A 15,715-nucleotide genomic window follows, 5' to 3' on the forward strand; every position below is an offset into this window, starting at 1 on the left:
CAAGCTCAGCTTACTGGACCTCATCCACTTCACCACCACAGCCAGATAATGGTCCATGCACAATCTCTCTTGACTTATGATGCCATGGAGAAGTAGAGCGGTTTATGATTAGTGTACTGATGACACCACAACTCTGCCACCGCCAACCTCTGAACAAATGCACCCAGTGGCTTCATGTTAAAAAGCAGTGGCGAGAGAATCATATCTGCAGGATATCAAAATAGTCTCCGGATACTACTCTTTGGACATGACATGTAAGTAGGAGTGGAACCAGTGTGAAACAGGGTTCCAATACACACCCCAAAGAGCTGGTTCATAGTAAGTGGCATCAAAAGCCACGGAGAGATCAAATAGCAGAAGCAGATCCACATTTAGCTTTACACACTTGGCAATATATATATATATATAGAGAGAGAGAGAGAGAGAGGGGGGGGGGGGTTCTGGGAAAAAGATTTTGGCACTCCCACCTGCCACTGCATCCAATGTTTTGACTATATGCAATTTTGGCTTTAGATGCCAACCCCGGGATGTAGCCCCTGCCTAACTTGAGGGCTTGCTGTATCCATCTGGTGCTTTAGAACAGAACACAGGTGGATGGGGATGCGCCTGTGCCATTGTGTACACTAGCGTGGCATGATCCTTTTGGACTTGTAGCACATTCTCTCTTTGTGGCCTCTCCATTCCAGAGACGGCGACCTGATGTTTTCTTCTGGCAAGTTAAACAAGAAAGTAGAAGTTGGGATCCTTGTGATTTTATTTATTTTTACACATAGGTAAAGGTAAAGGGACCCCTGACCATTAGGTCCAGTCGTGGCTGACTCTGGGGTTGTGGCGCTCATCTCACTTTACTGGCTGAGGGAGCCAGCGTACAGCTTCCAGGTCATGTGGCCAGCATGACTAAGCCGCTTCTGGCGAACCAGAGCAGCGCACGGAAACGCCATTTACCTTCCTGCCGGAGCGGTACCTATTTATCTACTTGCACTTTGACGTGCTTTCGAACTGCTAGGTGGGCAGGAGCAGGGACCGAGCAACGGGAGCTCACCCCGTTGCGGGGATTCCAACCGCCGACCTTCTGATCGGCAAGGCCTAGGCTCTGTGGTTTAACGCACACATAGTTTTTACACATAGCTGCCCCTAAATCTAACATCAAATTGCGGCTTGTATTTGTATCCATCCTAAAAAATATTGCAATACGCCGAAGGCGACACACACACACACACACACACAGAGAGAGAGAGAGAGAGAGAGAGAGAGAGATGCATGGGCAACTTTTTCTGTTGCCCCACATCGCGAAGGGAGTCCAGCCTGCTCCCTACTCTGGAGGAAAGGAGGCCCATTAACTGCCGCGCTGTGGAATAAAGCGGAATGCGCCGCAATAAAGGCCATCTGGCACCTCTAACCCCCGAGCCGACGCCCCCCCCCCCATTCTGGCGGCTGCGGCTGCCCTGAGATATCCCGCCCAATTCTGAGGCGAAAAGCAGGCGGGCGGGCGGAAGATCCGCTAGTCTCGGGGAGCGGCTCCTCCTCCGGGCCAAGCCCGGCCCCTTGCCAGCCCCGACACAGCGAGAAGACACCCCCAGCTCCGAGGGGCTGACTGAGGAGGGCATGGGGCGAGCCAGGTGGAGGCGAGCCAACCGCGGCGGCCTCGCTGGCAGGGGGAGCACGGAGAGCGGGCTCCGCTCGGCCCCTCCCAACACACCAGCGCCGGCCGCCAAATGTAGCCCCGAGAAGGAGGAGGACACCTAAAGGCGCGGGGGGGGGGGAGGCCTCGGGAGCCTCATGCTTCGCGGGCAGAGCAGCGGCGGGAGACTCGGGCTCCTCTCTCCGACCTCGGCGGAAGGGAAGAATACCTAGGAGCGGGTCCCTTCCTCAGCCCGCTATCGCGAAGCGGGGCGCCTCCTCCCTCTCCAAATTCCCGCCTCCATGCGCTCTAGTCGCCGCGGCGGGTGAGGAGGGAAGCCGAGGGGCGCCGCCTTCTCCCCTTCCCCGCCCCTCGTGGGGGTGGGGTGGGGGAAAAGAAGAAAAGGGCCATGGTTGTGGGGCTGGCCCTGGCGCTCCCCGCCTGAAGGGAGGGTCGCCGAGGCTCCTCCCGCGCGGCTAGAAGTGCCTCCCCGGCGCACACGCCGCGCCAGCAGGAGATGGATGGGGTTGAGCTGGATGGCGGCAGCAGCGCAGAAGTGCCTCCTCCTCCTCCGCAAGGCTGCTGCCAGGCGGATGCTGGGGCTCCCGGGGAGCCGGCCGGCGACCAAGCAGCCGCAGCAGCAAGTGCACAGCCGCCGCCAGCAGCAGCAGCCATGGTGGAAGAGCCCGCCGAGGAGAGCTCCGCCGCTGCCCCCGCTGCCTCGGCCGGCAGCGCCCTCGCCCCCCGCGCAGCAGCAGCAGCCCCTCCGGAGCTGAAGAAGCAGCAGCAGCAAGGGGTCAAGCGGCACCACCACAAGCACAACCTGAAGCATCGCTACGAGCTGCAGGAGACGCTGGGCAAAGGCACCTACGGCAAAGTCAAGAGGGCCATCGAGAGGTTTTCCGGCAGAGTGGTAAGGACTGCGGAAGGCGGGGGCTGTTGGAGATGCTCCGGATGGAGAGATGTCATGGGGGCGGCGGCGGCGGGGGAGCTGCTGTGCATTGCACTCATTCCTGAGCTTTTCCCTTCATGGCGTGTCCGGCCTCACAACTTGGGACCTGAATCCCCCCCCCCGCCCTTCAACTTTTTCTAACTTTTGCTTTCTAGAGCTCCCACTGTGGTGTGTGTGTGTCTTGATGTAGATCTCCCCGCCACGCCGTTATGCGATTCAAGAGTTATTCGGGGTGTGTTTGTGAAGTCTGATTTCTCCCAAAGTATTTGCACCTAGAACTTTATCCTCACTCTCTTAAATCGTAACTGTCAGGTGCAGACCAGTTAGGAAATTTTTAGTATTGTTTGTAAATGGGCATTCCCCTCCCCTCCAAATTGATCATTCCTTTTACTGTTCTTTCAAAGTGTGGGCATACAAAGTTCCCTGGACTGTATTGTGTTTTCTAGTAAGCTAAACAGAAAATGCTATTCAGCTTAGAGTTCCTTTAAACCAAAACACTTCATTGCTGGTTTTTATGACCTGAACTTTACTGACCTCTTTAAACAAACACATTGATGCTGCTACTCTACCTCAGTGAGCTTTAGAGTCCACTTGGCTCATCTGTGTCTGCCGGCTAACAGCTTAAACACAGCTGTCCCGATGTGGCATTGTACTGTAACTCCAGCCCAACTTTTTTGTTCTTCTGTCACAGGAGATCTCATGGGCAGATGGGAAATGCTTGTGCAATAAAGCTAGAAGCATTGCTATTTTCTGCATTGCCATTTAATATCTATTAGTGGACCTGTGTTCCAGCTCATGTGGGTTGGTTCTGTATTTGAGTCAGCTATGCCTATACAGATATTTTTCTGAAGCATTCCAGGCAGACTGCAGCTTTTCAGCAGTCTGATTTGTGAGTGAAAAAAAAGTTCTAATACAGTATGAAAATTATACTTAAATGATTTTATACGCAGATAAGCTTGTGTTATGTATTCTTCTTCCATTTTGTTAAATTGTTAAGAGGACAGCTAAACAAAGCAGAGATGAATGCAAATGTGACTTTAAATGCATGATATAAGCACTGAGTCATATTACATGCATCTAGGTTAAGTTATAGATTTTTTTACATCATTTTTACATTATCCATCTAAATTTATTATTTTTAAAAGAATGCTTTTGATTCTTTTAAAATTTGCTTTGAAACAGAGATGTAACTTTGTAGCTTCACTGGAAACCAGCATTGTTATTTGTAATCTCTATTTATTTTAAGATTAAAATGCTAGGCTTAATTTTACATTGTTCCAACAAACTGACTAGCTCAGGATAGTGTTTACTTGTATTAAATATGGCAAAGTGCTTTTCTTTTCTCATCTCTAAAAGCACATACATATTTCTGTAGGGTCTACCACTACAAGGAATTATAACTGGTTGCTATGACTCCATGCCAGATGTACATTGACTTCTTGAACTGTTTCTGCTCCTTTTCTCCAAGCTCTTAAAATGCAGAACTTCAGTTTTTCACTTTATACGTTAGGGGAGAATGTTGTGGAAAAGGTCTGGGCCAGCAGAGGCACAGGAGTTCATTTAGCTTCTTCTTTGCTTTCTTTGCTCTGTTTCTGTTCTCCTTAATCATCAGCATTTATGGCATCATTAAAAAGCTCTGAATAGACTCTGTACTGTGACCAGCAGAGGGGGTTCTTGAAGCAAAGTGACTGGCATATTTCCTATCATGACTTCACAGCAAATTGTCAAATAAAGAGGAGCTAAGTATTAGAAATCCCAGGTCACACTCCCACCTATGTCATTTGCTTGCTGTCAAATTACTGGGTTAGGTAACCTTTTCCTACACAGCAGCATGTAAATATTTGGAACCATATGGCAACAGCTTGCAGCCTAGAAACAACTTTAGTACTCTGCCCTCTCAAAGTTATATATATACCTTCCTTGAGTATATATTTTAACCAAGTGAAATTTAGGTATAGCGCATACTATTAGGTGTTCTTGACTGATTAGTCAGATATTGACATATAAAGTGTGAGGCATTGAATTTTCTTTGGCTTCTGGGGCAGATATTGTGAAATCTTCAGTGTTGGCAGATGGATTGTGATCTGAACCTGATATGAATCTGAAGGATTTTCACCAGTGTCCATGAAGCTATGCTAATATGAAGCCTACATAATGACATATTCTCCATTATATTTTCATAGTGCAGGGCTTTAAATTGCATTGTCTTACAAAGAAGTGTTTTTGAATCTAGCATTATAACTTGCATGCACTAGAAGCTTCTATTTCCCCCCTCCTCAATATATACACATCAGGCTTGGGGAAAATCCCAGATGCCACAATGTACAACTTAAAAAAATAAGTATTAGTAGTATCTAGGAGTTTGACATATTTTTTCAACTCTGTAAAGGGCTATTGCCAAAAAATGATTTTTTAAAGAAACCTGAAGTACTTTTCCAGCCTTAGCTTATTAGATGGAATATAGATTAGTTATATTTAGTTTGTTGTTGGCAACAACTTGTTATTTAAACATGTTTACTCAATAATACAACAGCTAGAGACTGGGCTGTGTAATGCATGAAATATAAGAGCACAACCACCCTGTACAAGGGCAGCCAACTTTCCAAACATTTGCTGGGAGATGTTACATGCAAATGGCTGTAAGTACTAGGATAAAAAGATGGCAGAAGTTTGCAAAGTAGAGTGCATTTTGAAAGTTTTGTGGGAGTTCCATCTAGTTGCTCAGATGTAGTCAAACAAAACTTTTTTTAATACTGCAGTCTGACTTGAATAAGATATAAGCAAAATTAAGCAAACATATTCAATGTGAAGCATATGAGAGATACACAAAGAAAGGAAGAGTTGGAATGGTGCTTGTGGAGAACCTCTATGACACTGTTGCACCTTATTGCCTGTAGAAACAGACAGGTGTACATGCTTGGTCATCACAATCAAAAAGGGGTGTGGGCTGATGAAGTTGCTGTAATAACAACAAAGTTACATAGTAGGAACAAAGCATAGTCTATACAGTCATACCTCTTTTTACTTTCGGTTCAGGTTACGTCTTTTCAGCTTGCGTCCCGCAGCGACCCGGAAGTAACGGAACAGGTTACTTCCGGGTTTCGCCGCTCGTGCATGTGCAGACGCTCAGAATGATGTCACACGCATGCGCAGAAGCAGCAAATCATGACCCGCACAGACGCGGGTTGCGTTCTGCTCATGATGCGAACGGGGCTCCGGAACGGATCCCATTCGCAAGCAGAGGTACCACTGTACTGTATATTGGTTTTGGAAGTAGATGCAGCATTCCAGTTACAAAGGAACAGCATATTGATCATATATAATGTTTCATGTGTGTCCTGAGTTACTCCATGATCTAACTCTCCTTTTCTCACACAGTCATGTTCACGGTCTCTCATGTATCTCAGGTCTTCATCAACTTACAGTGCAATCCTATGCAAGTTTTCTCAGAAGTAAGCATAATTTAGTCCAATGAGACTTATTCCTAGGTAAGCGTATAAAGGGTTACAGCCTAATTAATGTGTTGTGGTTTTTTTTACCAGGTTAGTGGGAGCTTTTCTTACTTGTCTGGTCTGTTCTGATAGCCAGCACTGAAATATATTTATATTTCATACGTGGTGAGACAGAGTTGGATGATTCCAAGGTCATCATAAAAAGTGTGTCCCCAATTATAAATTCTATTAAAACCAATGATGGCTGCCCACTGGGGCTGTAGGGTGAGGGCCAGGGCAGCTAGCAGCAGGTGGTGTCAAGCAGCAGAGGAAGCAACATCAGGTTGCCAGGAATGGATAAGACAAGGAAAGTTCTTAGCATCTGCTTTTTATTCAATATTTACAGAGAGAGGCTTGGAATGCAGCTTCTTGGAATAATGGCCTTGTTCCGTGTGACTCTCCACCCCCTTTTTCTCCCACTTCCTCAATCGTCATTATCTCCTCTATAGGTGGCACTGAGGGCCCTTTGCTTCTGAGCCCTTTGCTCTACTACTTTCAAGGCTCACTAGGTTCTGGGAGGAGGGGGTCTGAAATGCTTTCTAAAGACACTGTGTCTGTCAGCTGTTGCCCTCCTGCTGCTTCCTCTTCCTCCTCCTCCTCTCCCATTATTTCCCAGCTTTCCTCCTTGTCTGCCTCTGAGCTGTGACCTCCCTCAAATCCCTCTTGTAATTCTGAACTGTCTTCTTCTTAGGTAGAAGTTTTAATTGGTGGTGGGGAGAAAAAGTAAGGCAAGGGACTGGACAGAAAAAGTGAGGTTAACAGGTGGAGAGAGCTTTTCTCCACTGTGTTGCAAGAAAGGAAGTAGTGGACTGCATGGTGGTTTGCCGTTGTTTACTGGGAAGGAGAGGGATACGGGCAAGGAAGCAGGATGGTTGGCACAGCGCAGATGTAAAGATGGAGCCAATCTGGCACTCCTGCTGGTATGTTTGCGCTGAGTCAACCTTCCCACAACCTTCCCCTTTCCTTCCTGGTATGTGGAATGACTCAGCTGTTGGGAGGTCAGGTGAATGCTGCCACCCCACTCCACTATCCCCTACTGACAGAAGCCAGCAGTCTTGTCATGGTTCTCTGCACCTGCTTTCACCCAGTCGCCAAAGTGGTGTGGTGGCTGATCTCCTCTCTGTTGGACCAGAGCTGCAGCAACAATAATATGAAAGCATCCTGATCAAATTTTGATTGGTCAATGGACACCAATCAAGAGTAACATTAGAAGGAATATTTTGAAGTGTTTACAACAGATTGATTGTGGGCTTACATTTGGAAGGAACCACTTTATGCAAATTGCAGGAAATAACTCTGTCCTGATTGGTTAGGTGTTTCTGTTCTCAAGGAAAGAAGGTTACTTAGAGGATTGGTGGGCTTTGTCGTCCTGCCCGAATGCTAATTTTTATGGGAAATTGCTTGAAATAAGGTCACAGCAGTGCAGACACCATGATGGGCAGGGAGTGAGTGATTATAAGAGAAGGAGAGAGAGTGCAAGCTCCGGAGTTAAGGGGGAGACTGGTGGCTTTTGGTGGGTTGTTGCTCTTTTTGGCCACCTAATTAAAACAATACTTTGCACAGGTTGGAATATGGGATGGGCAGTAGCAGGTTTCAAGGGAACTGAAACCCAAAGCTTTGGAAGGCTTGGTTGAGGATGAGGGATGTATGTGTCTGAGTATCTGTGGGTGGGTAGTGGATCTAAGAATATAGATATCTGAAATATTTGTGGCTGAGTGTAGTATGTGTACAGGAAAGGTGAGACTGGTGGGTTTGTGGATAGTGGGTGCCAGAAGCGGTCAGATATGTAAGTTTTGGTCTTTGAATTGTGGCTTTTAGGGTAAAGAACTCTGGCTAATATTTGGCTGCCTGAAGTACAATTCGCAGTGGAATTTTGTTCATTGTTTGCCAAGTTGCTTTCAACCAAAAGCATAATTGCATTGTAATGTGTTATTACTAACAGCTTCAAAACATCATTTGAGAAAAATCATAATAGAGGGAGTTTGTAACATTAAAGCATTTTGTGTTGAGCCATGTGTGTGGGTTTTTGTATCATTAAATTCAAGATTAGGATATTATGTATGACATATGGAGGAAATTATATCTGAAAGCATATATAAAATTATGTTTTGGTATCATACATGTTGGATAAAGCTGTTTGGAACAAACAGTTCCTGCTAAAGATTGTTTAGTGTTCATAGAATTCTTCTCACAGATTCCTTGTAATTATCCATTATATATACGAAATGCTGCCTTTAACCATCTTTTTTTAACAGATGTCGACATTTTGTGTGTCCATTTGGCAGGACATTTTTTTTAAAAAAAATAACAACAGCCCTGTCCTATTGCTAGATACTTGAGTTACGGTGGAAAGAACTACAAAGTGAAATAAATGCATCTGTGCAGTACTGGGTGACCAATTTATTTAAGCCTCAAATGTACCCAGGTTTTCATTTGTGTTCTCTTGCTGTTGTTTTCTGAACTCTGCTTTTTCAGTCAGGCATAGGATTCTCATTTGTCTTGCCCACATGAAAGCCCAGAGCATCTGTAACTTATAGTTTGTGAAATATCTGCTTTTAAGCAGCACATATTTATCACCATGTCTGCACAGACAACACTGTACATTGTATAAATTAGGAGAGCCTAGACACTGAACACTAGGGGGCTGGGTGAGATATGCCATGGGAGTATAGTGGCTGCCCATGCTGATCAGATATCTTGGATCCATACCAAAACTTCCAGATGTTTAATACATATAAAGACCCTGCAGTAACCTTTCGTTACAGTCTAAAGTGGGAGAAAATACCTCCATGTGGCTAGTTAAGTATGAAGCTATTTGATGTTCAAATTGTAGTAAAGTACATAAAGAAACCAGCATGTCTACCAATGAACCTCTTCTACATTTGTTAATGTTATTTAATATTGGTGATATCTTAGCTGTCTGAGGATGAGCACATACATGGGCTTTGATGTCTGGCTTTTAAATTTTTCACTGGTCCAGGATTGAGTACAAGCCCTAAATATGATACAATTCAGGTCTTGTTCTAATACTTTTGGAGGATAAGAATAAAATATGGTTTTTATTGATTACTTTTTATTTGAAAAAAGGAGCTATGGGATAAGTTCTTGGTGGGATTGGAATGTCACAAGATTGGGCTAGAAAGCCATCTGAAGATAGAATCAGTTTGCAGAAAATAGGCAATTTCTTCCATAATTTCACAGCTGTAGATATGATCAAAATATTTTTGTGCAGAGCTAATTTACTGTCACTAGCTGGATTAATTTTTCAACACAATTTTATATTTTCCAAAGGTATATATCCTTTGGAAATTCTATACATGTCTACTCAAAAAGCTCCATTGAGTTCAATGAGACTTAGTCCCACTCGAGTTCATAGGATATTGCAACCACATAGGCATTCCTTAAATGTGAGTGCTGCTTAGGAAATAGGGGACCCATATTTGGAGGGCAAATCTGAATAGCTCAAAATCCAGCCCTGGAGATCTAGAATCAGAGAGTGCTGTGCAGTTTCTGCATTTCAAAGCTTAATGTCTATAGTTTGGCAATTGTATGCAAATGACATTTGAATTTCTCTTAGAACGGGCACTGCTTGCATTTCCATAATTCTTGGAAAGCAGAAATATCTCATAATCACTTTAACAATTCTGTGTTTAACTGTTCAGAGCAGAAAATATTTGTCAAAAGAAAAAGTGACCAGGGGAAGAACATTGTAGAAATCTGTGTACAGTTGAATGCTACTTCATAGTTCAGTCATAAAATATGTCTAAAAACACAATATTGCTGCCTGACCACAAAAATATTTTAAGATACTTGTAAGGGAAGACATTTGGACCTATACCAGTATGCTGAAAATATTTGATAGCTCTTTTATGATAACAAAAGCTAGCTAGGAAACTTTGGTGTGGCTTTTCTCTGAAACTTGGCAAAAGTTGCTATTTTATATTTTATTGATTTTGTATTTTGATGATGACTGTTTTAAGTTACTTGTTTTTCATAGCCATCCCTTGGTCTTGTGAAGGATGATATATAAGTCTCATAAAATAATTTAGTATTAATTTAAAAAATGGAAGTGAACATTTCCAAACTCTTTCTTTGGGGCAGCACTGGAAAGGAAGTGCTGGAATAAACAAGCCCAATATTTGACCATGGTTACTTTTGCAGTAAACCATGGTTCAGCCATGATAGCTGAACTAGCTTAGTAATCTCTTTCAAGTTTTTGAGGGGAAGATGTTATAATTAAGGACTTGAATTTCTTCACATAGGTCTTCCATCTACAGTGAAATATATATAGAATTAAAATAAACATGGGACTGGTGTCAGACATGGTTCAGGGAGCAGAGTTAAAATTAAACTCATCCATAAGTTCACTGAATGAATAAACCTTAAATTTCAGTAACCCAGCTGTAAAATAAGAGTAGTAATTTACCTCACAGTTATTGTGAGGATTAATGAGATTAACATTAATAATTCCTTATGTATTTTATAAATTTCCTTCCTCCAGCTTTCCTCTGGTGAAAATAAAAATGTGCCACCATAGATATTATGAATTTATCTGTCTTGGATATCCTCAGGAGAGAAAACAGGAAATTACTTTTTTGGTGGTGCAGTAAGTAAAATTCTGATTCTAGTTGCACGGATCCCACTGCTTTAGAATTGGGCCTGTTGTTTGAATGGAAAGTATTTCTTAAAACAGAAAAAAACACACTTAATGACACACTTGAAAGCAGTCTGTGTTATTGTCTGTTGAACAAAGCTTGTGCTTTATGAACTGGCTGATCATAAAGGCAGCATAAATCATGTAAAACATTCTCATTTGCTCTTTGTGCTTTTTGCAGATGGGGCTCATAGAGCAGAAATGCAGTCAGATGTCTGCTCCAGGATATTTTAGCTGAACTGTATGAGTCCATTAAACAAATGTAATGGCTTTTTGGAAAGACTTGCTATGCATTTGAAACCAAATGTTTTACACAGAAAACATCTGGGAAGTATGTGTGTGTGTGTGTGTGTATACAGCACATTGGAAAATAGCTTTATTGAACCCAGCTGGGTGGTTGTTCGGGATGTGGTTGTAGGATATGACAGTCTAGTTGTTATAAGGAATAATTTATTTGAAGTATTGCCATCAAATGAATATTTGGCACAGAAGTGAGCATCTTTGTTTCATTGAGCACACAAATTCTTCTCATTACCATTCCAACAAAACCTGCCATGACATTTTATATCCTGTTATATAAGCTAATTCAGATAATGGCATGCTTTTAAATGGGTGTGTACATTAGAGAAGACACTGTAGAAATAAATCAGTTATTAATCCCTCCTACCCAAAACCCCAAGGTGATAAGATTATATTGGAAATGGTCTCTATATTTTTTTTTTGCCTTAATCCCATGTGCTTGTTAGAGGAATGTAAAAGTTAATGCATGAAAATATATGTTTTTACCAGGTTCTGTTAGTTCCTTAGTATAGTGTGTTATAATTCCATTACACATAGCAGATTTGGTTTCATTTTAGCTGAGCCAGGGGCTTGCTATTTCTAGGAAACAGCTGATAATACATGTGGAAAAAAATGTCCAAACTATTCTCTTGTTAGGATGCTGATTTTAGCATTAAATTGCTTTTGCAGTTTAGGCTGAATCTCCAATTAGAGGAAAATTTGTTTAAAGTTCCGAACAACAGTGCGGCCACATCTTCAGGATAATTTAAATAAAAAACAAAGGAGTGAAAGAGGCTAGCTTAGGCAGACTCCGGTTCATTCCCATGCAGTGAACAGTTCACATTGCACAACCCTGCTTTTAAATAGTTCTACACAGTATGACATGATTTGTGGTATTTGCTGAAATGAAATTCTGGCTGGAGTAGCCGGAGCAGGGAATTGTTCTGCACTCAGGGGAAGGTGTTATATCCAAGTCTGTGTTAAGGTCATTGGCAGGGTGAAGTGGGAAGCCTGAGTTGCTGCTGTTGTTCTGCCTAACTTTTTTTGTGGGGGGCGGGGGGGGGATTGGCAAAGAGATTTTAAGACTCAGAATATTGAGTCTCCTTCTCCAGTTATGCTTGGCCTTGGTATATATTGCAAAAGGTAGGTGTGGGTTGTCCCTGTACCCTTCTTGTCATACATTCCTTCTGGTACAGTGGTACCTCAGGTTAAGTACTTAATTCGTTCCAGAGGTCCGTACTTAAGCTGAAAGCACCACTTTAGCTAATGGGGCCTCCTGCTGCCACCGCGCTGCTGGAACACGATTTCTGTTCTTATCCTGAAGCAAAGTTCTTAACCTGAAGCACTATTTCTGGGTTAGTGGAGTCTGTAACCTGAAGTGTATGTAACCTGAAGCCTATGTAACCCGAGGTACCACTGTATTTTCAAGGTGGCCCTCGTAATGTTCTTTTGATTTCTTCTTTAACAAAACGATAGATGATCCAGACATATGAATGTTTCTTAGAAAGTAATCTTTTAAAACTAAAAACAGTAGAAATCCACAGTGTGCAGATACAGCTTCCCTGATGTGGCCTGGTCTACACAGTAGAACAAGATGGTACAATACTGACATGGTATGTCTGGGGTGGGGAACCTGTGGCCCCCTAGATGTTGCTGGCTATAGCTCCCTTGACTACACCTCATCGTCCTTGACCGTTGGTCATTGGCTGGGGCTAATGAGAGTTGGGATCCATAACAACTTCTGGAGAACCACAGGGTTCCCTACCCCTGTGGTACAGCTTACCACTTCAGACTGCAGGTCAGAGGAAGGGGGAAGATACCATTTTATTCATTCATTTTTCTATGTGAAACATTTTAATCCATCATTTGCAGACAGTTAATGAGAATTAAAACATGCAAAACAAGAGTAAATAATAGACACAAAAGAGCAGCAGATAAAAGCCAAATGATAGTCAGAAATTTTAAAAGTGTTACTGCTTTTAAAAGTTTGGGTAAGTTAGAAAGGTTCTTTCCTGGCATGTAAAAGACAGAAAGGTTGGTGTTAAGCATTCTTCCCTTGAAAGGACATTCCATAATGCTATTACTAAAAAAGCCACATTTCCACCTCATTTTTTCTGAATATATAGGCCAGTCTGAGTTATCAATATATCCTACAAAGTTACTTCTTTACTTATTCTTTCTTTTTTCATTACGTTCATTGTTATATGGTGGGTGAAAAGTCAGAGTATATAATTGCCCAGGAAATTATGTTTTGACTTTTGAAGGAAGGTGTGCTGCAACTGTGCAAAACAAAACTGTTCCAGAGACTTTTGAATTATTTCACTTTTCTTTTCTCTGATTTGCCAAGATTTTAATTTTTGTGTTAATTTTTGTGAAATTTAGAAAGCATTTCTTTTTTAAAAAAGAATAAAAATGTCTGATGTATTAGGAAGCTGATCATTAACAATCATTGTGTAACTAGAAATGTATTTAAATAATGAAAAGAGGCATAAAGAACAGGGTGGGCATGATCAATCTCCCAGCCCTACCCAGGTTATAAAACATGTCAGCCATTGCTTTTACTTTCTTAAGAACTTATTTGGATGGAAAGAACCTACACTTTGTGGAATCCTAGTTTGATGTTGCATTTAGCCCCAGCGAGTGTGGAAGCCAAACATAAACATCTGTTTGGCAATTTTGCAGGAAGTTAAATATAACTAAAGCTTTTGTCCTTTCAGCAGATCTTGCACTCAGTATTGGTCAACATTTGCTGAAGTCAGAATTACAACTTCATAGTTAAAGTTGTGAAACAGTTTTCCATTCCAGTTTTGAACTCCACCTCCTTTTGAAAGGAATTGTATTCATTCAAATGTGAATTTGCTTTGAAAGATGTAATTTGTCGGAAAGGTTTTTAATCTATTCATAGTTCCTCTGAACCTCTACTTTGTCTGCTTCAGGTGACTTCTTCCCTTCTTCCCAGGATCACACATGGTAGTTCAATTTTTGGATGTTCTGACAGAGATGTCTTGTAACAGCAGAAGAGAAGACTCTGCATAAACTATTAGATATTTTCAAATTATTACAATGTCTTCTAACCCTTTCCTGTTGGCTACAGGCTTAGGAAATATACCAGCAGTTTCCAGCATACTTATATTGAATTTGTGCTCCTACCAGCTTGGCACTAAGCAAAGTACATAGAATTTCAGCAGCCCTGAATGCCCCCCCCCCCCTTATCACCAATAGCTACTAGAAGAGAGAAGGAGCTCTGGATTCCATCAGTGTGACCTTCTACCATTTATATAAATAATAAGGTTGGCAGGGACCAATAAAATCATGTCCAACCCCTTAAAACAGGATTACCCTTCCTGCATATCAGTCCACACTGCAACAGACAGTTGCATTATAGTGTCAAGCTTGTATAACAGTTTACTCAAGCAAGGAAATAAAACCGTCACATGGTGCAGATTAAAAGCAAACTATGGCCAATAGCTAATGAAACCTGGGGAAGGTGACAGCCTGATGCAAAGCATGAACAAAACCCATCAACTAAGTATGGTGTGTGTATACATTCTAGGAAGCCTGCATTTGTTCAGTGTGGATGGAGACGGAGATGCAACTGGAAGGTCCAAATGCCTCATGTTGATAAAATTGGCCTGGATCACACATAATGCTAAGCCACCATTAAGCGGCCTATAGCTTACTAGGATCAAGCAAATGTGCTAGTGCATGCTGCTCAAATCACACCTCTACCTCCTCCCTTTTGCCACATCAGGAGGAGCAGCGTACAGCAGATGTAAAACTTAATATAGAAAAATAAGCCAATAAATAAAACAAAATGAAACAAGGCTGTGCACAATACACTTGAAAATACTATAAAAACTCCAGCACCGTATACAATAAAAGATTCAATTAAAAGCTAGAGAAAAGAGGAGAGCATTCAAACATTTCTTCAAAACCTGAACTAATGCAGCCAACCACATAACGGGGTATTGGGTTTTTTTAGGGGGGGTGCTGGTGGTGGGGAATTTCATAAAGCAGGAGCCCATCCCTGAGAGGTCCCAAACTCTATTGCCTATCAGCTTTAACTGTTAAAAGATATTGAGTGTGCATGCTTACTTTGCAAACTTAAAATATGTTGGTAGACCATGGGGCCTTACATAAAAAAACCAGCAACACAGATCATGCAAGACTGAAGTACACCTGTTTATGTTCCAAACATTATTTTTGCAGAGCTGGATATTACAAGGGAAACGTGGGGTTTCTAAACCTGTGCTAACCCTCCCAGTGCTAAGGTGGAGGCTGGGAGAATTGACTGGTGTGAGAGGCTGCTTATTCTTTACCCTTAACTGTCCCCTGAAATTTTTCCTTTCTTTGTTGATGAGTTAAGCACCTCTCCCACCCATCTACTGACCTCCTGCCAGAACGGAAGTGTTAGTAGAATTCATTCCCACAAGATGTAATGATGGCCACTGTCCAGATTCCCACCCCAAAACGCACAAGCAGATTCTCTTATTTGTAAGTAAAAAAGAGAACCTTATTGAGGCAGGCAACAGTACAGACTCAGCAGCAGACAAAGTGTTCAGGAATCAGTGTTCAGGAGCAGGGCATGTTCGGAACAGGGCAGAAACAACAAAGATGTTCCAACATGTTACCCTGTCCCTCTCACCAAGACTTTAAAGATGACGTGTGTACTCGTTTGCCTTCTGGGAATGTTGAGATTGCAAACATGCACACTCCAT

At 42.4% G+C, this 15,715-nt stretch overlaps 1 protein-coding gene across 2 annotated transcripts in view; it reads left to right on the forward strand.

Annotated features, from left to right (window-relative positions):
- The first annotated feature begins 1,471 nt into the window (after positions 1-1,471).
- The window catches only part of NUAK1 (NUAK family kinase 1), a 47,556-nt gene continuing 33,312 nt past the window's right edge, over positions 1,472-15,715 (forward strand). Inside the window, exon 1 of one of the 2 annotated variants that reach the window (XM_053406346.1) lies at positions 1,472-2,534. In XM_053406346.1, the coding sequence (XP_053262321.1) occupies positions 2,139-2,534 (396 nt within the window). In that variant the 5' untranslated portion in view covers positions 1,472-2,138. The remainder of the gene's footprint in view (positions 2,535-15,715) is intronic. The other variant, XM_053406345.1, reaches the window with a different exon arrangement.

This window comes from Podarcis raffonei, chromosome 10, assembly GCF_027172205.1.
Source record: "Podarcis raffonei isolate rPodRaf1 chromosome 10, rPodRaf1.pri, whole genome shotgun sequence".
NCBI lineage: Eukaryota > Metazoa > Chordata > Lepidosauria > Squamata > Lacertidae > Podarcis > Podarcis raffonei.